At 27.5% G+C, this 25,542-nt stretch overlaps 3 protein-coding genes and 1 long non-coding RNA gene across 13 annotated transcripts in view; 3 read left to right on the forward strand and 1 right to left on the reverse strand.

Moving 5' to 3' along the window:
* The window catches only part of LOC145187972 (WASH complex subunit 5-like), a 36,243-nt gene extending 31,847 nt beyond the window's left edge, over positions 1 to 4,396 (reverse strand). For 2 of the 3 annotated variants that reach the window (XR_016450150.1, XM_090079936.1), the window contains exons 1-3: positions 3,583 to 3,884; positions 3,066 to 3,172; positions 1,035 to 1,119 (exon numbers count right to left, since the gene is read on the reverse strand). Coding sequence is in view for 2 of the 3 variants with exons in the window: in XM_090079936.1 (XP_089936062.1) it covers positions 1,035 to 1,119; positions 3,066 to 3,172; positions 3,583 to 3,807 (417 nt within the window). In the remaining variant the exon portion in view is untranslated. Of the gene's footprint in view, positions 1 to 1,034; positions 1,120 to 3,065; positions 3,173 to 3,582; positions 3,885 to 4,110 lie in introns of those variants that run through there. The other variant, XM_090079937.1, reaches the window with a different exon arrangement.
* Positions 4,146 to 4,752, forward strand: LOC149892474 (uncharacterized). The gene is made up of 3 exons (XR_016450151.1): positions 4,146 to 4,181; positions 4,314 to 4,396; positions 4,580 to 4,752. It is a non-coding gene; the product is annotated as an uncharacterized LOC149892474 (long non-coding RNA).
* A 2,633-nt stretch (positions 4,753 to 7,385) lies between these two features.
* LOC145194813 (core alpha-(1,3)-fucosyltransferase-like) lies at positions 7,386 to 8,892 on the forward strand. The gene has a single exon (XM_080072496.2). It carries the CDS (start codon positions 7,429 to 7,431, stop codon positions 8,680 to 8,682), a length of 1,254 nt encoding a protein of 417 aa, XP_079928622.2. The 5' UTR covers positions 7,386 to 7,428; the 3' UTR covers positions 8,683 to 8,892.
* Positions 8,893 to 9,003: 111 nt separating this feature from the next.
* On the forward strand, positions 9,004 to 24,727 carry LOC145185087 (gem-associated protein 5-like). 8 transcript variants are annotated; one of them, XR_016449728.1, is made up of 21 exons: positions 9,004 to 9,425; positions 9,562 to 9,616; positions 9,947 to 10,073; positions 10,329 to 10,444; positions 10,952 to 11,150; positions 11,287 to 11,419; positions 11,637 to 12,009; positions 12,209 to 12,520; positions 13,807 to 14,199; positions 14,286 to 14,468; positions 17,504 to 17,620; positions 18,489 to 18,611; positions 18,691 to 18,828; positions 18,930 to 19,081; positions 19,185 to 19,300; positions 19,384 to 19,468; positions 19,654 to 19,779; positions 22,991 to 23,108; positions 23,237 to 23,378; positions 23,487 to 24,272; positions 24,387 to 24,727. XR_016449728.1 is itself a non-coding variant. In XM_090078297.1 (21 exons), the coding sequence occupies exons 1-21, from the start codon at positions 9,021 to 9,023 to the stop codon at positions 24,525 to 24,527; spliced, it is 4,353 nt and encodes a 1,450-aa protein (XP_089934423.1). In that variant the 5' UTR covers positions 9,004 to 9,020; the 3' UTR covers positions 24,528 to 24,727. The 8 variants fall into 8 exon arrangements, 7 of the variants coding, with proteins under 7 accessions (XP_089934423.1, XP_089934424.1, XP_089934425.1 ...); XM_090078297.1 differs by having other exon boundaries at positions 23,224 to 23,378; XM_090078298.1 differs by having other exon boundaries at positions 18,930 to 19,077; positions 19,181 to 19,300; positions 23,224 to 23,378.
* Positions 24,728 to 25,542: the final 815 nt, after the last annotated feature.

The raw sequence follows: 25,542 nt of genomic DNA on the forward strand, positions 1-25,542 counted from the left end.
CCTTCCTTTAAAAAGTGATTGACAATTTCTGATTTTTTCATTTTTGTATTTCATTACAATAAAATTTTTAACACTTTCTCATAGATTTTTGAAACTACTAGTCCTAGAAGATTGTGAATTTCTTGTGGCTTAAAGGTAGAAGGGGCAGCAAGGAATCTAGGCTGGACCAGATGCAATTCTTGTAAGAAAAAGAGATAAAGTCATCTGCAGCAAGTGACAAGGTAGTGACCAGGCACTATCAGGTGCATCTCAAGAGTGGAAAGACATTGTAGCAGAAGTTACTGCTTTACATTTGCTTCTGAAGACTCAACTGAGAAAATTCAAGAAGCAACTGGCACTCCCTCTCATAGCAAGTAAGGAAGGATAACAGTATCATCTAGGACAAACAGCTAGACAGGACTAAGATGTCTGACAACCACAAGTAAAAATTATAGCTTAAAAGAGTGACAATAATATTGTTACATTAAAACATTCAAATTACAATTAAATACTACAAGTATATAACAATTTCATGAAATTGATGATCACGACTTACAAACTCTTAGTAGTAATTTTTTTGGGAATTGTTATTGAACAGTTTATCAAACTTTATTGCATTAATCTCTAAATGGGAATATTGTTTAACCAAAGTTTTTCTGTAATTTTTTTATGTGAAAAGGAACAACTTAGAAAGGAAAGACATTAAAAATTAATTTTTTTTTTTACTGTATTTACAAGGACCAATATATGTGTAAGAAAAAATAAAAAAATATATACAAATTATTAATGAATATTGTTTATTTAGAGCTAGGAATGATTAACAAAAAATTAATTATTAGTGCAGTTACTTTAGCTAGCAACTCACAACTATAAAAAGAATGGTTTTTTTGTAATTACTTTCAGCAAAAATGTTTGCTGAATTAGATTTGCATTACAATATTTCTTACTTCTAAAAACTACATTTTGCATTAAAAACTGCAATTCTGGGTTAAGCCCTTTTTTTTTTTTTTTTTATCAAGATAAGTCTTTTTGTTTATTTCTATTTACTAACATACCAATAACTGCTTTCCATCATTTGTGAGTAAAATTGTTTCCAACGTTTGTTGAATAAAAACACCTTCTTCTAGATCTCCGAGAAATCTAAAAACATGATCATTACAACATTACATTTTAAACAACTATATTATCTAATAGATTTGTGTTTTGCAATTCTTTAAACACACAAAATCTTCTATACTCTATTTTTATTAAAGTATAGAAACTTAGAAAATGTTTTATTTTAATTTTTTTTTTCTAAGTTTAAACTATTATTACTCAAAAAGAACCAACTATTTAAAAGAATATTTGAAGAAATAAAATTATCAAAAATCACTCCAGTAAGCAGCTTACTACAACCATTAAGAGAAGCGTAACTAGAATGTCTTTTGTACTGATTTCTTTTAACTTCACTAGAGCAAGCATTTCATATTACTTTTATGGACAAAAATCTTTTGCTATATTTATATTTAAACATATTATTGGGTGAGAAGGACATAATTATTCTTTTTTGTTAATTAACAAACTGATAATTTTTTTCCACCTCATACATTTTCTCAATAACTTTTTTATTATTTGCCATTCCGTATTGTACTGAATTGCTTAAAAACTAGTTCTTTTTATATTGCTATTTTTAAACATATTATCTTTTATCTGCTGCCAATTTTAGTTAAAAAAATTGTACTTTGCATATCATCCTAAGATTTCTTACATATAACCTTTTTTCTGATAACATAACTTTATGTCAACTTTTGATTATTTTTCTAAACAAGCTTCATTTAGAGTGTTAAGATATTAAGCTAAACTAGATTTTTTATTTTAATAGGAATATTTTAAAGAAATGCACGAGTCAAGGTAAAAAGTTTAGAAGTCTTTAATTGACATTAGTAATAAAATTTCACAACTAATAAATGTTTAAAAAAAGGTCTTTTTTAAATAAGTAAAAAAATGGGATTCTGAATACAACTTTAAAAATTGCACAAGCACCTTAATTGATTGCAATGTCATAACAAATGCTAAATATAATTTTTTGCTCACTTAGCAAATTACAAAATGGCAGAAGAATCTGAGAGAAAAACAGAAACATTTTTTTCTTTTATGGTGTTAAATATTTTTACAATCAGTTTAATTTGTACAGTTTGTTAAACCACGATTCTTGATATATTTCAAAAAATTTTAAAAATCTATTTCAAAAATTTTTTTATTGAAACTATGATAATCAATGGACAGCTCTTGAGAACATACAAGGAAGAATATTTGCTGAAGGCCAATGTAGCATAAATTTACCAATAGTACTTTGCTTGTTTACAGCACTTTATACATAAAATTTAAAAAAAAAACACTAAAATTTGACACAATCAAAGATATACAAAATGCTTTAGCAAATGTGATAAAGGAAAGTCTAAGAAAATGTTTCAATAGTTGTTGTTTGCATCAGTGTAAAAAAAAATTAGGAGTTTATCTTGTGGAAAAGCTGATCTTTGAATCTACAAGGTTTACTCTGAGAATCCATCCGCCCCATTTCTTTCTGTCTTTTTTGTGTAGCAATTTATAGGCGGATCCTTTACTGCAATATATATTGTAATAAATTGTATAGCAACTTTGGATGGATGATTTTCAATTTAAATAACAGTAAGGAATTCAACATTTCTGTGGAACATTTATAAATAAATAAAAAGCAATTTTGAATTATTAAACAACAACTAACAAACAAATTACACTATGCTAAAAAAGTATAGTGTAATTTATTTACAGATTTTTTTTTTTGAGGAATAGGTTATACTACATTTTAAATTTGAAACTAAAATCAATTTCTAAAAAGTCTGCCTAAATAGGGAATCAAGAAGTAAGCCTTCAAGTAGATAAACATTTTTGTGCATTAAGGCTTGTGTTAGTAGATTTAAACAAAAGAAATGAGTTTTCAAATAAGAGTTGCATAGATTATTTTTAAAGATTAAAAAAATTAAACCACAAGACTCTAATTAAAAGATAAAAATAGATTCTCAAACATGGTATAGGAGGCTAAATTGTGGCAGAAAATATTGTATTACCTGTTCAAATCAGTGACATATTTAAAGATACTTTCAAACGCTAAATAAAACCGAGTCAACATCTCACGATGGCTTTCTTTAAATTCCTCATCCAGATCTTGAAGATCCTAAAACATGTATACATGAAAATACAATCTATAAAACTTATGAAAAAACACCACACAGAAAAATTGTTTTGTATTTTATCAAATATTTGTTCATGTCTCTGATCACAGCAATATTACTGAGGGTGCAACCTAAGGTTATTGTCTATATCACTTACTAGCCATAAGCAGTCTCAATTTTTTAAGACAGTATTTGCAATCAAAACAGTCAAAAAATTTGATCAATAAAATTAAAACATCACAGTTATATACTCTTTTATAATCACATATAGATAGCAATAATAGAAGTACAAACATAAACAGGAAATAAATAAATACAATCCAATTTATATATACATATATATATATATATATATATATATATATATATATATATATATATATATATATATATATATATATATATAATTTACCGCTTTAGAATTTAACTTGTCCTCAAACAAGTCAATTGCTTTAAAATAAGAAAAATCAAGTAATATTTCTCCATATAGGTCTCTGTCTTCTTTAGTCTCTAACTTAAATACAGGTGGGATAAAATCAGCAAGTCGTAATAATTCTGCAATAATTGCATTTCCTCGAGCAACTAATTTTAGTAGAGTTTGTCCACAAGCATTGTTACCTTCAAGAAAATCTATCATTTTCAAGCTTCTAAATGATACAAAAGTGCTTCAATTAAAACAACTCCAATTATATAAGTATACAGTACTATTGTCAAGCATTATTAGCCTTTTACTAAAAAATCTTTCCTTTTTTTTATACTTGAGAACAGTTGCATTAAAAAAAATAAAGGACATTTTAAACTTAGCACAAAAAAAATTTAAATTTAAATGTTTTCAAGTGGACACAGTGGAAGACAAAACGGACACCTACGTTATCTGGTAAAATATTTTGTTTTTTACAATACAAACACTTAATAAAATAACATTCATTTGGATATTTACTTTCATTTACGGTAACACTCATCGATGAGCCTTTTCAGATGAAGGTGCATTCGCCGAACTAACAGGAATAAGTAAAGAATTAATTGTAAAGTTGAAAATAATCCTCATTTGTATATCAAGTGGATTTGAAATTAATTATTTGCGTGTCTTCTGAAATATTAAGTATCTAAGCGTGATTTTTTAGGTAAACCCCTTTTATATAGATAGATCAAACCAGATAAGAAAATGGAAATTAAAAAGCTTTTCAAGAGCATTTTCAAGAGCTGTTCAGGCACTGAAGTAACATGTATGTTTGCCTATATTTATGTATATATGTAGTTGCCTACATAGTTATTACACTAACACAAATACTTTAAAAGCTTTGTATTATTAAATCTTCATTTTGAGGAAGAAAAAGGTCTTTAAATGAGATACATCGTATAAGATATATCCACATTTCACTATTTTTTAATGACTTATTTTTTTATAGTGCGGCTGGACGAGTGTGCTCCCGGACGAAACGTCTGGCAGATAAATTTCGAAAAAACTAAAAACGAATATTTATTAAACACTTATCACGATTAAAACGATTCAATAAACCATTTTAATAATCCTGATTATCGAAAAATTTCATAAATTTTCTAATAATTCTTAATTTAGTTAGATTTTTTTTCATTTTTATATATGTTCAGTTTTCAACCCGAAGGTTTACCGCCTGTCTCTGAATGCAGGATCTCCATGTGTAATAGGCTATTCTCCAATTTACTTTTCTTATACAATAAGACCTGTAAAGGCAAAATCTTAAGGCTCACTTGTACCTATAGAATCAAATTGAAACCAAAATTACACGAATTGTTTTTAATATTGATACCTTCATTATTTAATCAAAAAATCTATCTTCAAATTTTAAAATACTTAATTTTTACTTTTAACAAGCAAGTGTTATAAAATAATTGCCAAATGCACTAAACGTTTTTGGCACAGATGGCTAAAAGAAGAGAAAAAATACTGAGACAAGCTAATGGCTAGTTCCAAGGAAAATTACAATTTAATCAAAGTTCGAGCTTGGAATTTTTAATAAAGATTCTTAGGATTCAAAAGTTCCTTATTATTAATTTTTTCTTTTAGTTCCTTTTTATCTAATATTTTTTCCTGGTAAACTATAAACTTCCGGATAAATTCCGCAATAATCGTAATATTTAATTTTTACCGTGTACCCCGGGTTTTATTAATTCTAATAATTGGAAGACTGATGTAGTTTCAGAATTTGACTCCCACGTTTTTTTTTAATCGCCGGTAAAAATCTTATATTGAACTTTTACCTTCATTAAAGATTTTTTACTCTCCATGTAAAAATGTATTTTGCAGCAAAATGTATTTTGCAACCAAATAGTATTTAGTGGTTTCTTAAGAAGCAATAATAAAGTGATTCCAATGAATAAAAATATTATTCAAATTTTTGAAATTTTTTTTGCAGTGCCATGTATTATTTCAAATTAATCAATATATACTAAATTTGCCGACGTTTATACTTTTTTAAAAGTCAAAATATATCTAAAGATACCAATAAGTAAAGGTGATAAATTGAATTTTTGAAAGAAAACAAAGCCATTTAAGATTGAAAGTAATGATTTGTATCATCTGGGTAAATCTTGCAATAAAGCAAACAGCTTATATATTTATAGTTACTTAAACTACTTATACTTATATTATGTTTCCAATTGTGTGATTTTATAATTGTGTTACACTAGTTTATTTGGTATCAATTTAACAACAAAACATATTCAAAGTAGAAATTTTGGTATGGAATGGTATACGATATTAACATCTATGCTTCAGAACATGTTTAATAATAAAAAGTAAAAAACAAGAAACTTCAAGTAAAACTATTATTACAAAGCATATCAATTCCAAAAGGTAACATTAAACAGGTTGTAACTGATTTGACTCAACTAACAGAGGTGAATGGTTATAAGCATCTGTAGTACAAGTACATCGTTTCAGTCAATGGGTAGAGTCTGAGCCTCTTTTTGATAAAATTTCAAAATCTGTAACATTATTCTTGTATAAACAAGTGTGTAAGCATGGCTGTTTCAAAATGCAGATTAGCAATCAGGACCGTGAATTTGTGAATAAGCTGTCCGAAGAGATTCTGAAGAAAACTGGGACTAGTTAACGTAGGACGAGTGCATACCGTCTACTAGCAAACGGTTTAGTAGAATGTCAAAGTTGATCAATAAAATACATAGTGATAAAAAGTGCTAGAAGATGGTGCTCAAGATTAGCTATTTATAATTGATGGTGTTTTATTTTCAAAATCTTAAAAATCTGAGTAAAGCATTGCGGCTTCTAAACAAAGTAAGCGAAACTTGATAATATTATTTTCAAATCCACTTGATATTCAAATGAGGATTATAGCAAATTTACAGAATTTTAGGCATGGTATAGTGGCACCTCTCTGTCCCACTATACCATGCTTAAAATTCTGTCAAATTTTTTATTTTTAAAAAAGTTTTTATTACTTATTCATCGCTAAATTACATCCAGAAAACAAACTCAAACAATTTTCGTAGAAACCAGGTCAATAAAACGCAATTGAAAGTTTTTCTCCGTGGATTCCCCGCGTATTAAGATAATAAATATAACATTTTTTTTTTTTTTTACTGTTATAACTCTTATAGGTTCTTATAGGTTTAGATTTTATAATTTTACATAGCTTACAATCAATGCTGTACCATGATATCAAGTTTATAATATGCCTATAATATTATATATGCCTATTTGTACCTGTAAAAGTGCGATAGCTCAAAGTTTAAAAAGAGAGTTAAAATCAATCTATAACTATATTTACTTTCTATATAAAGAATATCCTTACAATTTTTCTTATTTTCAAATGAATATTAAGTACATATATTCTTTAATAAGCATTTTTGTACAAATAACAAAATCAAATTGCTAAAGCCGCGTAAATTTTTACTAACAAATGTTATACGCTCCAGTCTCTTTCGTAGACCACTTTAAAGTTATCTTTTGACTTTCTAATTAAGGTTGTTCCATAAAGTGTATAGGTCCGCGATACAGAAAACAAAAGGTCATAAGCACGTGTGAACTTTATAAAAACTTATATATGTATGTATGTATATTTCACTTTTATAGTATATATAAAGTAATACATTTATCTAATACTTATAAATATATATACATATATATATAATACATATATATATGTATGTATAATACATATATATATATATATATATATATAATACATATATACATAAATAGTATGTATATATTTATTTATTTAAAAAATATATTCTTAAATAAATTTTTAAAAGCATGAAAAAAATTTATCGCCAAATCTATTTCATTTTATTTGGTTTGGTATTAATGGTTATATATTGGCAACAACGATCATTTGGTAGAAAAAAGTTTGAAGAGTATTACCCTAGCATTAACTTTTCTGCAGTCATAACTCCACATGAGCAATTTGAGAGAGGAACATTTGAAGAGCAAAGAAAAACAAAAGTTATACTTCTTTTTACTACACATTTTTATAGTGAAATATGGAAAGGTCTTGGTGTGTCTGCATTGAATGGTTATACACATCGTGAAAAATGTAAAATTAAAGAATGTGTTGTTACTTATGACAAAAAGGCTATAAGTTATGCTGATTTAGTTGTTTTTCATGGTGTTGATTTTACATATAAAAACTATACGTCAAGACATTTTCAAGCTATGTCAAAGACTCGACCTGTTAACCAACGCTGGGTGTTTTGGATGCATGAAACACCATTATACTATCCTCTTGCTGATGACTATGATAATTTGTTTAATTGGACAATGACTTTTAGTCAGCACTCTGATATATATCACCCGTATTTTTCGTATGCAAGATTGTCTAATGTTGATCGTGTTGATATCCCCAGTGATGATTATAATTATGCAAGTTTTAAACTGAAAAAAGTTGTTTGGATGGTCAGTCACTGTGGTATGACACGTGCTAGTTATGTTATGGAATTGCAAAAGTATACTGACATTACTGTGTACGGTTTATGTGGGGCAGATTTTGATAAAATGGGTGGTATATGCTCTTATAATGAAAAAGAATGTGAGCAAGAATTACGTCAATACAAGTTTTATCTGTCATTTGAGAACAGTTTTTGTGAAGATTATGTGACAGAGAAGTATTTCAAATTTGGTTTGCTTTATGGATTAGTTCCAATTGTCATGGGTGCTAAGTATGATAGCATGAATTCTATTCCTGGCTCATATATTGATGTCTCTAAGTTTTCTTCAATAAAAGAACTTGGTGACTATATTAATTATTTAGATTCTGATGATTCAGCATATAATAAATATTTTGAATGGAAAAAACATTTTAAAGTTACTGATGGGATTGATAAGATATGTATGCTTTGTCAGGCTGTTCATAAAAAGGGTAATCCTGAAAAAACTTATAAACAGTTTCACTCATTTTGGAGTGTTCAAAATTTATGTAATCCATATGAAATTGTGAGGACAAAGTTGGAACAACAAATTGCTGCTTCTAAACTTGAGCAGGCAGTAACACAGAAAGTAACTGCAAATTGAATATTAACACCTTATTGCTGTAAATATATGTTGTGGCTATATATAAAGTGTTTCTCTGTAAGATTATTTATTGTATAAAATCTTTTTTTTCAGTTTTTATTTATTTTAAAGGAATGTTTTTATATTACTTGATTTTGATCCTAAAAAAAATAACATGAAATTAAATGTAATAAAGAAAAATACAACTCAAACTACTACTTTTAGATAAAATTTGTTTTATTTTATTACTGTTAATGGTAGATGATAAATTGTTATCATATTGTTTAAACAAATAAGTCCCTTGTAGAAACTTTTAAAATTTTGATATAACTTTTACTTTACTTAAGACAAACTAAAAAATGACTTCAAAGAGTGCAAATGAAAATTGGAGAAAGCGAGAACAGCCACCCAATAATTTTAAGTTTCAAGAGATTAAGGATCAATTATTCTCTTGTGTAATACCAGCCTCACCGAATTGGTATTGCAGTAATGTAATGGCATCTATGAATGGTTATATAGCTTTTGGCAGCAAATGGGCTGTTTATTTGATTAATCTACAAAAAAATCCTCCTGTTTGTGAAGGATATTTGTTTGGAAGTCCTGGCTATAGTTCCAAAATTACAGCTGTTATGTTTTGTCAATTAGATAAAAATAAAGATCAAGCAAATCTTCCAAGTCACTGTGCTTTAGGAATGGAAGATGGTCTGGTTAAATTGATTAATTGTAGTAGTAAAGCAATGTTTAGAGAACATCGAAAACACCAGGTAGTCAAGAATAATATTGCATGCAAACTATTGCAAAGTTTAGAAAGAAAAAAAAGTCTATTTTGATAATCTTTAGTTTATTAAAAGAAATTTAATTCTTACATTTTTTTATATCTTGATATCTTTTTTTGTCAAGGTAAAGATATCTGGTATTTCATGGTCTCCATTAGATAATGATGTTATGGTTACAGGCATGTAAATTTTATTGATAATTTTTTTTTAAATTATGTTTTTTTGCATTTCCAGAATGAAGGGTAACCAATAGACAAATTAACAAATTAAATTAGTTAATTTTAGTTGGATTCTTTCAGATATTTGCCAGTAATAGAAATTTTAAGTTGTTTTTAGTTTTAAGCTGGGGTATATAAAAGTTTACTAATAAAATGTATCTTTAAAATATATAAATAACATCTAAGACATTTAAAAAAAGATCAAAATAATTTAATTTAAAGGGGACCACAATATTTTATGTGGAATTTGTTTATTTTACTATGTTGTTAAAGATATGATGTTTATAATAGGAGATGAGAAAGGAATGGTGTCATTATGGAATGTTGAAGAAAATACTATAAATGTCTGGATTCCTATTCCTAATATGATTTCATGCTTAGAGATGTCACCAAATCTAGTTAATGTTGCTGCTATTGGGTATAAAAAAAAATGTAATTTTTTGTAATTTTTTCCTGTATGCTGTGACTAACTAAAACGTACTTTTAAAATCTTTATCTAAAAACTCCAATTGAAATATTTTTGTATAATTAGTCTCAGCCTAAAGACCCCAAGTTCTACTTTTAAAAGTATTGCATAGATACCTTACCCAAAGTAAAAATTTTTAAAAAGGATTCTGTACTTTAATACCTACAAATTGTCAAATTGTTGAAGCAACCTTATCCTATAATTTAGATATGGTAATGGTAATATATGTGTTTGCAATTTAAAAAAATGTCAGATTATGCAAGTGTTTAAAAGTCATATAGATGAAGTCTGCACTTTATCATGGTGTCCGGGATATTTTAAAGGTTTGTTTTAAATTTGTCACATAATGAAGCTTATAAATAAAATTATGTTTTAAACTGAATTATGTTTTAAACTGATGTCTAAAATGCTTTATTTTGTTTTGGGTTTATCAGATGTGAAAAGATATTGGATGTCAAAAGAAAATGTTTTTAAATGAAAAAAAAGTTAAAATCTTATAAAATATTTTTTTACAAAAGTTATTTTATACAGTTTGTACTTAAATAAAATGTAAAAAAAGTTTTATCAATAAAGCTTTGTAATTCCATGTGTTAGTTATACCTTAGTGTGATGTGGGTTAATCTTGCTACCTTAATGTGATGTGGATTTATATCACCACCTTAATGTAATATGGGTTTATATTGGGACCTTAATGTGATGTGTAGGAGTACCACCTTAATCCCAAGCAAAGAGCATGGTATATGTAATAAAAGCAGAAAGATTTCTTTATTTTAAATCATGTTATATACAACCATGGACTACAAAACATCTATGAAATAATTTTATTTTAGAAAAGAATTGCTTTGTTTCTGGTAGTAAAGACCTCACAATGAGGTTATGGGATGTTTGCACAGAAAAACCACTGTCAACTTACAACATGCCTAAAAGTATACTTGGTAAAAAGAAAGATGAACCACAAAAAACGAAGCTTATAAAATATCATTCTGTTCAATGGCTAGATGAATCTCAAGTTCTTTCTTCACACTCAAGGTATTTAGGATTATTTAGCTTAAAATTATGGATGGCTTTTTATATTGTAATACTCAGCCTCATTTTCATTTCTATTATTGCAAAGAAATATATGTGCTAGAATGAATATTGAGTATAAATTGAATACTAATTTTAGTGGCAAAATTTTATGTTGGGACTTAGAGAGCCATTCTTGGAAAGCTTTGGAAGGTGGACATAATCGGATAGTCTTTGCAATGAGAAAAGATGCTCTGACTAATCAATTTGTATCTATTTCAATTGATAGACAAGTAGGTATCATCTCTTTGTAATAACATGAAATGTTATCTAAAAATATATTACAAGCCTGCACAACTAACTTTAAAATATCAATCTTAACAAAAATTTAGAATGAAAATAAGTGAATACTGAAAAAATTTCATTTCCACCAAGATTATGCCTAAAAAAGTAATCAAATTTAACTTTTTCTTTTAAATTATAAAATTTTTTTTTTTTAAAAAAAAAAAGTTGATTATCTGGAGTTGTAAACAAATGAAACCTGCTCATGTTGTTCCAACAGTTGGTGGTTTTCTTTATTCATTGACATCAACACCACTTGACCCTTATTCTATAGCTTTTGGCTCTGGAGATAATATTATTAGAGTATGGAATACAGATGATTTAAAGCAAAGTTATAAACACACCACCTTGTGGCAAGGTATAAAGACCAAAGTTATGATTGTAAAATATCATCCCAACAGAGAAGGTGTTTTAGCTTTTGGTACAGAAGATGGGCATGTTGGCTGTTATAATATTATTTCTAAAAAGTATGATTTAGCTACATCATATCATCGAAAAGCTGTTTATTCACTTGCTTGGGGACCAAATTGTATCTTAGAAGGTGTTCTTCTATTCTAATTGAGTTTTGTTTAAAATTTTATATACATACATATATATATATATATATATATATATATATATATATATATATATATATATATATATATATATATATATATATATATATATATATATATATATATATATATATATAAAATAAGATAAGAATGATTAAGTTATGTAAGTTAATTTTTTTTTAGAAGATAATACTCAAATCAACTCTCTGTACAGTATTGGAGGTGAGGGAACTATTCTTATGCATAAATTGGGTTCATTTGACTCAGATTCTATCAATATCTCATTGCTTATTAAAAATGAAAATAAACTTGTGACTGTTCCACTGAGAAGTGAAGTATCATGGCGCATTGACTATCTTTTTGTTGCAATTGGAAATGAAGATGGTTCAATAGATGTGTTAACAGCAAAGTTGCATTGCATTTGTAGAGTGCTTATTCACAAAAAGATAATAAATAGCTTAGCCTGGCATCATTCTTACAGTTTGGATACTTTTGGTAAGTCAATTTTTTTATAAAGTCTGTATTGTTGCTAACAGTAGTTTTACAGACTTTTGTTAGAAAACCCTTTTATAAAAAATTTGTTGTTTTATTTGTAATGGAAACAAAATAAAAACGGGGTATTTGTAATTAAGAATGTGGAACCTTTACTGTGCCTTCTTTTGATATTTTTTTGCATTTTGGAAGAAGCAATAAATTTAAGGTACAAAATGTTATTTTACATATGATGTATGCTCAAAAAAAGTTGAGTTGATATTTCTCAAAAAATATTTATTCATCAATATCTAAGGTAACGTTCCTTATTGACTGAATGATGTTCTAGCAGAAATTTATCATGCACTTCACTGTTATACTTGAAGAAAAAGGGAGCAAAATCTTCACATTCAACTGAACCTAGGAGGTTTTTTCAGTCTTGGTTCATATGGTTGCTTCCATTGGAATGATTAAGCTATGGTTTTGATGTCATAAACATATACCCATGTTTCATCACCAGTTATGACCCATTTGAGCAAATCTGGATTGTCTTTTACGTCATTCAATAGCTCATGAACAATACTTATGTGACAGTTCTTTTGGTCAAAATTTAGCAATTTCAGAACAAACTTGGCTGCCATAAATTTTATGCCCAAAACATTTAAAACATTTATGACATGAGCAAAATGATATGCCAACATCCTTAGCAGCTTCTCTGTTAATGATTCCATGATTCTCCAAAACAATTTTATTCACTTTTGATTGGTTGTTAAAAGCAGAGAAGATGCTAATAATGATGTCTGCCTAGAGCCTCTAGGGCAAGAATCATCATTAACATCTTCTCTGTCTTCTGTGAAGGGCTTGTACAACTTATAAACATTTTTTGCTCAAAAATTTTGACTCACCAATCGCCACACACTTAATATTTTTTTTTATACAAAATTTTATACATATTCTTTGATTCATTTTTTTCAATAGTAAAAAATTACCGAGCACACCAAATATGTCTAACCTTTACATCTGTCAAAAATTAACAAAAAAGGCAAAATGGCTGATCATGTCAAAATCTGTTTGAAACATGTGTATCAACATACCATAACAAAAAGTCACAAATCAAATGTACATATCCTTAAAAAATTGAAGTCACTTTTTTTCTAAACATACCTTGTTTTTATTATTATTATTGTTGTTGTTGTTGTTGTTGTTTTCGTTATTGTTATTATTATTATCATTATTATTATTAATACTTATAATGTTATTTTTATCCATCTCCATATTATTTATAGTTGATCTTGAAATCTTTTTTCAAGGTAAAAGCTATCTGTGTTGGTTGGCATCTGGATCCGATGATTACAATGTCTGTGTTACAGATGTTTCAGATGCACTGAATAATAATAATAATAGTGAGTTACAAACTATCATAAAACCTATCTGCCAGCTTTCTAATCAATCTGGTCGTATTACAGAAGTTGCATGGAGTCCGCATACAAATGGTGTTCTTGCCTCAGCTTCTTTTGATGGTTCTGTCCAAATTTGGAATATCCTAACTGGAGAAAGTATTGCTAATTACAGAGGTCATATTGGACGTGTTTATACTGTCATGTGGTCATATTCAGATTGTGATGTTTTGTACACTGGTGGTGATGATTTTACCGTTCACAGATGGAGGATTTCTGAGCAAATCTTCCAAACTCCTTCTATTCGTAGGAAATTTTGTTACCTTTTTATAAAACTTTTTTATTTTTTATTTGATAGCTTTAAATTTTGATGTTTTTTTAAAAAAATGTAGCTAAAAAAACAAAAATCCGAGGTAAAAGAAACAAAGCTACAGTAGTGCAACAACCAACCACTGTTAATGTTACCAAAGACGTAAAGAATAATGAAAAATTAACAGAAGAAAGAGTCAATGCTACTTTATTACCTTCCAATGATGAGTTACCTATTTTTGTTCCTCCAAATTTCTCTCCAATAGGTATTTTTTATTGCTGATTACATTCTCAAGGCTATCTTTACAATTTATTTTAAAAGATGTTTATCTCCATTTTTATTTGCATAAATTTATATCATTTTAATCTTAACTATTGTATTATCAATACAATGTAGTTGTCTTATGTACTACATTTATACATGCAACAAATATTTATCATGAAAATTATAACTTTCTGTATTAAAGAATTTTCATCAATGCCTTGACTCTAACTTTGATGTGACAAAGTTTTATAAAGATATTAAATTCAATTTGTTATTAAATTGCCTGCTGACATCAGGAAAAAACATATTTCTGGGAAAGTTGCTCTCAACAAATATTGATAAATTTCATAATGATGTGACCAAGGTTGTTACCATATAATATGTCTGGCAGATCGGTTGTCATATTTTCAGAAATATTTTCTGTGAATATAAAATATGTCAGACATATTCTATTGACATATTTTGACATAATTTTATGTCTGAGACAATTTCTTCTGACATAAAATATGTCTGAAATATATTTCTTATCGTCATATTTTGACGTAATTTTATATCTAATTATTTTCTACTGACATAAATATGTCTGAAATATTTTCTACTCTCATAATTTGATATAATTTTATGTCTGAGACATTTGCTGTTTCATATTTTTGAAGAAAAAAATCAATCTTACAAATTAATAGTGTATTTCAGTTTAATTTGAAGAGTAAAATGAAAATAATTTAATGAATTTGTTGCTTTTTTTGAAATCAATTATCCTCATAAAACTTTTATTTTAAACCATACAAACAAACATCAGTTGTTTCATGTAGGTCTTTTTCTGACCTTTTCAGCAATGTATCATGACAGTATTAAAGCTCCCATTGTGGTGATTTCCCTCATTAAAATGTAAAAACAACTCAAAGTTAATTTTTGTTACTTAAAGTGGTTTTGATTAGTATGATTTAGCTTAAAGTTTTTCTTTTGATTAAAATTGAAAAAAAACAAACAAACATTTTCAGAAATTCTAATTCAATTTTGTTCTTTGTGTTTTTGAAGAAGGTGATTTTTGAGGTTACTTAACTTGTCTTTGTAAAATTTTTTGCACATTTTCCTCTATTATTTTCAAATTGACTTTTCATTTGTTTATGCAATAAATTATTCTCCATATTTGACTTTAAATCATAATGAAAACAAAAAAAGTTACAAAAAATTAATTATTCCAAGATCTATTTAATAATCATTTTTAATGAAGCAAGGAAAATCGTTTTAATATCTCAAACATGGAAGCAAGCATTCCTAGGCATCATATTTTAATTGTTTAATTGACAATTAAATTCAGTGTTGCCAACTTTTTTTTACATCTGCTATGCCAAAAATGAGAATGTAAAATGCCAAAATGATGTCATTTTTCAAAATGTGGCTGTTAAATTTAAAATGTGTACACTGGACAAGAGCTTTTTTACTTCTAAAGAAACAAATACTATTTAAACACATTTGTGCTTAGTTTTTATTTCCGAGTTGAATCAACAAGTTAATCTTTGCATTGGAAATCGTAAGGTGTTTTTCATCATCCTTAAAAATCATGAGAAGTAACAATTAATTTCAACTTTTTTTCCAAAATAAATACTTTTTCAAGAATTTTAATTTTTCTTTGTCAAATGCCAAAATAAAAATATAATGTCATTGGATAAAAAAATAGCAATTTTCAAAATATTGGAATCCTATCATGTGGCAACACTGGTTTAATTGAGGAGAGCAGAAACGTACAAATATTTGATTCATATAATTGCCAGTTTATTTGTTTGAGTTGTGTTAGTTACAATATTTTCTCTTTAGACGATGTGCAAGAAAAAAAAAATTTAACAGCCAAGCATAATTATTGATATTTTTTTATATAAAATAAACTTGATTAAAATCACAACTCTTCAAAAAGCGACTGTAGCAGTTCAGTTAAACTAAATGATAAATTTTGGCTGGATATTTTCTTACGGTTAAAATCATATTCTAACTGCTGTTTGAAATTTTTGGTTGACCTATAGTTAATCTTTGTTAATCTGCAATGCCACGCTGGTAAAAAGTTAAAATTTTAATATGATTTGTTTCAACCATAAATTATTTTACCCTATTTTTCTGTTGTGATATATTCAATCCTGGAATGGAATTAAATATTCTGGCATAGAACTCTTTTCTAGTCCTTTATGTTGTAGACCATTAGATCATAGAGGTTTATGCTGTAAATGGTTCGACCCTTTTCTACTTTTCTTTTTACTTAACTTATTTTTTACTTAATTTCCAATATGGCACTGGGGTTCAACTTTTAGTTAAAAATGACTGTAAAATGTTTTTTTTTTTTTTCTTTCAATTTTAATCTAAGAAAATGTTTAATCATACTAATAAAAATCACTTTCAGTAATAAAAATTAAGTTTGAGTTGTTTTTCAATACTGTGATGATTGCTGAAAAGTTCAGAAAAAGAACTGTATGAAACAACTGATATTTGTTTCAAGGGTTTAAAATAAAAGTTTATGAAGTATAATTGATTGCAAAAAAGTAACAAACTCATTAACGTAATTTGTAAGATTGATTTTTTCTTCAAAAATATGAAACAGCAAATGTCTCAGGCATAAAATTATGTCACAATATATGGATAGAAAATATTTCAAACATAAAATTATATCAAAATATGTGGGTAGAAAATATTTTAGACATATTTTATGTCAGCATAAATTGCTATCTGTCAAATATGTCTCAGACATATTTGACAGATAACAATTTTGGATGCAATAATATTATAAATGTTTAAGGAAGATACTTGGTTTAAGGATGCTGCCTTTATCCAAAATTTATTTCATTGTATATGAAAGTATGTTTTTTGCACGCTTATAACATTTGCATCTATGAAGTTTTTGGCTAAACTTCATAACATTTAAAAATTTGTGGCTAATTTGAACAAGGTTAACACTTTCTCTTTAAGTATTTTTTGTTTAAACTATTTCAATTTTTTTTTTCTATGCTTTAATAAACCTTGTATAATATTAATTTCCTGTAATTTTAGATATTGATAAAAAGAAAAAAAGATTGCGATCTCTGTTAAAAAAGTCATCTGTTGCTGATTCAAAGACTAAAGAAGCTATGCAAACTGATTGTATTCTTTTAGCACAGTATTTAAAAGGTATTGTTTCTAAATCCCAAATTGCAAAATAATACCTCAGCTATTGTATTGCTGTTTTCCATTTGATCACAATATCCCATAATAGTTTTTATTTAGAATTATTTAAAAATTTACAGTATAATAAGCTAGAAACAACTATATTTACAAAAATAGTATTACACTTCCAGTAATTTATATCTTATGCTAGCAACATTTGCTCACTCTTTCTTGATGTCCAAAAAAAGATATGAAGACTCCACGGGAAGAAACGGCAGGGTCACATTTTGAAAGTTTCGACTTTTTACACTTTCTAGCTTTACTAATCATAATGGCATATTTTGCATTTGAATTCAAATCAAATAAACGATTTGATGCATATTTAAAGTTTTTCTAAATTTTCCTAAAACTTCGAAACTTATAAAGGTTTAAAAGTTTAATAATGATTTATCTCAAAATGAAAAAATGTGACCCTGCCGTTTCTTCCTGTGGAGTCATATCTTATTAATCCTATTCATTAAGATTATTAAAACGTGGTTACTTTTTTTGCCATGTTCTGCAGGTTAATGACCTAATGTTCTGCAGGTTAATGACCTAATGTTGCTGTCAGAAATGATTACTATTCACTCTGTTTGAAGTAACCATAGAAACAATACATAAAATTTGAGATAACTATAGAGATATTAAAGAGTGTTATGTTAAAGTGAAAAATAATATGCCCAAATTTGCACTAGAATTATGAACAATAAATAAGGTTTTAAAAAAAGTTAAAAAATTTTGATGACTGAATATTACTGACAATTTGTTTTTATGTCAACAGTTGTATTGTTAACTAATTTTTATTTTGGAAATTTTATGTTAAGCTATTTATAAGAACTTATTTGATGTGTAGCTGAAAGTAAAAAAGAAGGTTTAGGAACACTTGTCTGCAATATTAATCCTGGTTCTGAAGAGCATCCTAATCTTGGACTTTACGCTTCAAGGAAAGATGCTTTCAAAATGCTCCAAACAGAATGTAAGCTCTCATTCTACATAATTGTGTTTCTTCTTGTCATCTGTTTTAGTGATAAAGAAGGATTTCTTCTTTTGTTTAGGCAAAGGTCACGAAGAAAATAATTCAATGGAGCAACTTATCCAGCTTGAAACTTGGAGAAGTAACATTTCTGGTCTTATTAACAATGCTGCTGACAATAACAGTTTGAATGATGCCATAGTAGCCCTGAGCCCCTTAGGTTTCTATAAATTTAATTTTATCCTAATTAAATTTTTAGTTTTTATCTTGAAGTTCTTTTTATGCAAATATTTTAAGTTATTTGTTTTCTTATTTTTACAGGGGGGTTTGACATGTGGAGAGCTTGCGTTCTAACTTATGCAGAGCAATTGGAAAAGAAACGTAATTTTAACTCAGCTTCACTCTACTTCTTAGCAATTGGTGAAACTGATAAAGCTATTAATGTTTTTAAAGAGAATGGACTCTTTAAGCAAGTTCATTTTGCAAAAATATTTTACTTTTTAAAATAATATTTAGTTTTATTTCAAAATTTTTTTTGCAAGGATTAATACTTTTTATTTCAACTTATCTAGGGAGGCAGTGGCTTTAGCAAAAGTTCGGCTTTCTAAAAGCAACCCTTTAGTTCATGAACTCTATTTGCTCTGGGCACAAAAACTCATTGAAGAAAATAAAAATGAGAATGCAGCGGAATGGTAGAATCTGTTTATATATATTTAGATTTTTTTAAAGTTGCAATTACCTCTCTTTTTTTATTGTTACTTTTACCTACAAATAGTTACTTAGCTGCTGGCAAAATCGATGATGCAATAACAATTTTAGCAAAGAGAGGGGACTCATCAAGTCTGCTGACCGCAATTAAGGTACTTCTGCTCATCTTAATTTATTCAGTGTTTTAAATGATTTGTTTCTTTTAAGTTAAATTGATTTTTCTTGTGATTTCATGCTTTAAAACATTTCATCAATTGATCATTTTACTTAAGCTTTAAAATCTTTTATGTAAAAAGGTAACATTCCTTTTGACTTTTTTTATCTTCCCTGCTTAAAGGTGGCTGACATTTATGATAAGAGAAACCGTTCAGTTGAATATCTATATCGATGCATAGAACTTTTAATTAGTGAGCACAAGTGGGATATCTGTGGTACATTGTTGAATCAGATTTCTTCCGTTCAAGTGAGTTCTAAAAATGATAGTTTTGAAACTAACAAAAAGGATTTTAAATAACTGTTTGATTCTGGTTTAAGTAACTGTTGTTTATATATATATATATATATATATATATATATATATATATATATATATATATATATATATATATATATATATATATATATATATATATATATATATATATATATATATATATATATGTTGTTGTTGTTATTGTTATTAATGTTGTTGTTGTTATTGTTATTATTATTATTAATTTATTCATTTAATAATAATAATAATAATAATAATAATTATTATTATTATTATTATTATTATTATTATTATTATTATTATTATTATTATTATTATTATTATTATTATTATTATTAATATTATTATTATTGTTGTTATTATTATTATTGTTATTATTGTTATTATTATTATTATCATTATTATTTTTATTATTATTATTATTATTATTATTATTATTATTATTATTATTATTATTATTATTATTAATATTATTATTATTATTATTATTATTATTATTATTATTATTATTATTATTATTATTATTATTATTATTATTATTATTATTATTATTGTTGTTATTATTGTTATTATTATAATTAGCTATAAGACATTACTTAAAGTTTCACACAATACAATCATCAGTTATAACCTGTAAAGAAATGTAATGACAAAAAAAGTGCTATGGAGCGTCTACTATGGTGGGATTAAAGTTTTTTGTTAAAAGTTTATTTTCATGGTGCCACTTTGTTAGCTTGCTTTCAATGTGATGATGTGGTACTTTTTAGTCAAGCACAATTTACAGCATTTACCACAATGGTTCTGCCAGATTGAGGACATATATATATATATATATATATATTTATATGTATGTATATATATAGATAGATATAGATATAGAGATAGATAGATAGATCAGTCCTAATTACTGTGTTTGATTTTTTTATTATTATTATCTTTTTGAGTCATAATTGTCCTTGTTTCTATACATGAGAGGAGCCCTTAAACCAAAAACAAGATAGCTTCAGTAAAATTTAGAGGTGGTGCAAAGTGAAACAATATTAGTAAAGGCTAAAAAGAATTAAAATTTTTTTATTTATCTGAATTTATTTCTTTTTTTGTTCAGTGGTTTCATTTTACATATTTTAACCTCTAAATCTGAGAGTAAATGCTAAATAATGCTACTGAGTAATGCTAGTTAGAGATGGCATCCACATATCCTTGAATTACCACTGGACCTGATGTATGTTTATTCTATCAATTTCAAAAAAGTAGCCGATATTTGATTAAAGCAAATATGACACTGCCGATGATGCACTCTTCAGCAGATCCATGATTGATCTCTACAATCAAATGGTTGCATACTGCAAATAAGCTGTAAAAAACCATCAGTGACAAGACTCTGGTGAACTTTTACAATTCATCTTTCCTTCCTCATCTTTCTTTGTGGTTGCTTCATGCTAGGTGGATGGCAAATGACATCTATTCTATCAAAATCTTTTTTTGTTTTATTCAAAAATAAAATGACTCTCACTGCTTTTGAAAGAAAAGCTTTGACTAACATCAGCCTGTTTGTTGCTCTAGTAAAATTTTGGTATAAACATTGGCAGAAAAGTCTTAACAGTCTCAAGTCATTATATCCATATAATGATATGAGACTGTTGAGACTTTTGAATGATTACACCTGCAATGATGTTGTAAGAGATGCAGCAACTCCAAAATGAAATGAAGTTTTAAAAGTATATCATCAAAAACATATCAGTAATTAATGCCAATCCAATTATTCTTAATAAACTTATTACATCTAAGAGCCATAGATTTGATAAGCTTGTTTTATTTGTGACCAGGCAGTTTGAGGTTCCTGATAAAATTCTTCAGAATTTCTGAACCTACCATGCAAACGTACTTTATCATTAAGTTTCCATTAATTCAAACAATTGCATTATTATTTCAGGCTGTTGCATTACAGTGATTTTATTTGTATCAAACCATGATTTAACAAGTTTTGTGTTTGAGAGCATTGTCTTGTTAGAATGTCCACCATAAAAGGCATTTTTTATCAGCAAAAGGTAAAATTTGATTCTCCAGAATTAAATTATATGTTAATTTACTCATTTTATCTTCTGTGCAAGAGTGGTCCTAAGAATAATTTTTTTTTACCAATATGAATGGTTTTTTTGCTACACAATAACTATACAGCCCTGCATCATGATAAAATTTAGTTCTCCAGAAGTGAATTATATATTTATTTACCAATTATACCTTCAATGCAGTAGAGTGGTCTTAAGAGTTGTTCTTTGCTGATATGAATGGTTTTTTTGCTTCACATAAACTATGAACCCTGCATCATCCAAATGTTGCTGTACAGTTTTTTAAAATATCAAGCTCCAATTTGCAAATTTTATCTCTGGCAATAGCAAGTTTTACCAGTTCATTTGGTTTTATATTTATTAACTAATCGACTTTTTACACGATTCATTTAGTGTTGTTTCAGTGTTGTAATCATCAGTAATTTTGGTTTTAAAATATTACTATATCTATTACTATATTTATTATGAACAATTTATGATTACATTGCAGTGCTCTTCTTCAATTTAACGCTATTAAGATAAAAGTTCCTTTGTTTTAAAATATAACTATTTTTATACTGTTTTGTATTCACACACTAAAACAGTTAAAATAAAACTGAAGAAACATATGTTTAACATTTTTTAGCAAATGGTATATCTAATAAAGGTTTTTAAGTTAAAATTATTTTATAATTATCTTAAACGTTTTTGTTTCCTGCAAAAGCATTTTATTTTAGAGTTTCCTTTAGTTTTAGAGGACTGTGTATCAAAAAAAAAAAAGTTTTAGAGGACTGTGCCCCAAAATGAAAGCCCTCCTTCCTTTTATGTGAATTTAATAAGATATATATGGCAATTGATATATAAGATATAATAGGTTATATTGTGCAGCAGTAGGTAAAAAGTTGAATCTTTAGTAATGGCTACGAGTTTAAAATTGAATTGTTTTCAAACAATAAATTATTGAAGTTTGACATTTGTTAAATAAATAGAAAAATTATAGCACATCTAATATTATAAGTAAGTATAAAACTAGTTTTCTAGGTTAAATCAGTTAAATTTCCAGATTAACATATTTTCTATTACACATATAACCGTATAAAGTCCTGGTTTTACTAGGTTCATACTGATTTTAGGTGCCTCACTTGCGTGCAGTCGTTAATGAACTTCTCATCGATAAATTACAAACAACAGACCTTGTCAATGCTACACATCAAAACCATCATCAGCATAGGAATTATACCAAACAAGAATGTAAGTATTTGAAAAAATTAAGAAAGTAGTTTTAGAAATTTCACTTACAAGAATAAAATTATTACTTAGGCACTAATAAAGTATAAAAAAATTAAAACTTTCATTATTTCTTCAGATTTTTCTAATAGCACTCCATTTCTTGAAAATGTACTGGTGGTTTTGGAAACTTGCTTTAAGATAACTATTGAATGCAAACAAATAAGACATTTGAACTTTTCATCTCTGAAACACGAACGGATTGTAAAACCTTCAGGGAAGGATCCAAAAGAAGTAAACGTATTTTTTTTTATATCTTCCCTAAGAATATTTAAAAAAAAAATATTCCAAGAAATGCTTGTTGCTTTTCTTTTAATTTCGTTTAAAATGTTTTTTCTTAAGGTGTTGGGAATAGTATCTGATCGCGTGCTTTTTGGTATTATGTCATTGCTAGAACTTGATATTCAGAGTTGCTTCAAAGCATGGCTCTTCGCTTTCAACGCACTGTTATCGAGCGGATTTTATTTGACTTTAATATCCTTGTTCGATGCACTTTTTCCTAAGTCACGGTATTCCTACATTGAAATCAAAAATAAATTTGGTCGCAGTTTGCAAGCACTTTCTTTAGATGAGGATTGTTTTGGAAACTTTCTTGCTTTCAAATGCATCGGCTATTTATACAAACTATGGTGGAGGCGTGCTTCTGAAACGATCAGCAATATAGAAATCACTGGTATTGACGGCAGTATGTTTAATACCAAAGTAGATGACTTAGATTTGAGCGATTTTGAAAACAGTGATGACCCTCTTAAAAAATATGACTTCTTTTCTTTAATAAGTTTTTTTAAGAATATTTTGTTATCGGACGATCACATTCATTATTACAATGTCATCGAACAAATTGATTTGGTTGATCGAGCAATTATCGAGCGAGACATTAAACATAACCTTACTGCTTATTTGCGTACGAATAACAACGCTGATCCTAAATGTGTCCAGAACGTCGACTGCGAAGTTAGAGAACTTGTCGACAGCATCGTTGAGTCAGTACTTCAACAATTCTGTCTAGACGGTGACATTCAAATTGTGGAAAACAATCTGCCAGTTAGAGATGAAAAATATAACAACATCGAACAACAGAGAACGAGTTTAATTGCTGAAGCAGAAAGTTTTAAAATTTGTGTTAAGGTAAATCACGTGCTTTTGGTTTCATTTCTTTGTTCAGTTTTTTTCCTAATATGGCGGATGTAGTAAAATGATTACTTTTACTTTCTTTTAACAAAATCTGTTCCTTTTGTGTAGGAATATGCATTTCCACATCCTCGTGAATCGGCGTTAGTGTTAGAGCGGGTATGTCGATTTGAAAGCGACACGCGGTTCAAAATTCTTCGCGGAGAAATATGTGATTGGATTTCAAAGAATAAGATAACAAAGTCTTGTTAATTTTAATCGAGGTATCGAGGTAATCGAAGTAGCTGAGATATCCAGTTTCTACATGCGGTTTTTAGAACTAAACATTTTTTTACCTGTTTACTACTTTGCATAAATCTACTTAAAGTTTAAGTTTCATAATTTTTACAATCAGAATACAAGTTAAACCAGTTAAATACTAGTTAAACCAGTTAAATATTAGTAAGTTAAAACAGTGAGAAGTTTGTTTATGCAGAAGCTTTCTTTTTCGAGAATTTCTCAAAAACAATCTTGTAGAAACCTCACTATCATGTCCATTCATCTTGACACTACTTTTTTTTTTACTAAGTAATCTTAGAAGTTGGTTTGAAGGTAGGGCAAATGTGTTTTTTGATGCCAAGACTACTTCTTTATGTTTAATATATTTGAAATATCGAAGGTTTTGATTCATCTTGTTAAAATTACCAGCAACATGGAACTGCTGCAGTCAGGGAACTAATTTGTTTGTAACCATAATTTGATTTTTCTTAAATTTGGTTCCATTTAAAGTATGCATGATCAACATGTTTCTAATTTTTTTTTCTCACAATCCAGTGGCAATCAGATGTTAGGATATCCATATGCGTTTTCATTTAAATATGTTGTTTATATGATGAATGCGGGTAAAATAAACGCGTCAAGTTCTGCGGGTATAACCGCAGATTTTCTTTTTAACTCTTATTTTATTTGAAATCACTGACAGTAACCGAGATCATTTTAACTGTTAAAATACCAACCTAAAAATGATTGAAAACGCTCTTTTTGCGCAGATTTCTACAACTTATGTTGCGCAGATTTCTACAACTTATGTTTTTTGCGTAGATTTCTACAATTTATGTCAACAAGCTTTTTGTTCATCATATGATTTTGAACAGGTTGACCACAATGTTTAACCTTTTTGTAGCTCTGATGCATAACTTTTTTTTGCTAGAACACAGGTTCAAATAACTACGGTAATTAACACTAATATTTTACCCTTCATATCCTTATAAAGCGTTTAAAGATAGCG

This window comes from Hydra viridissima, unplaced genomic scaffold (genome assembly GCF_058129835.1).
Source record: "Hydra viridissima isolate aposymbiotic clone 2 unplaced genomic scaffold, HvirCarnegie_v1 scaffold_2, whole genome shotgun sequence".
Lineage (NCBI taxonomy): Eukaryota > Metazoa > Cnidaria > Hydrozoa > Anthoathecata > Hydridae > Hydra > Hydra viridissima.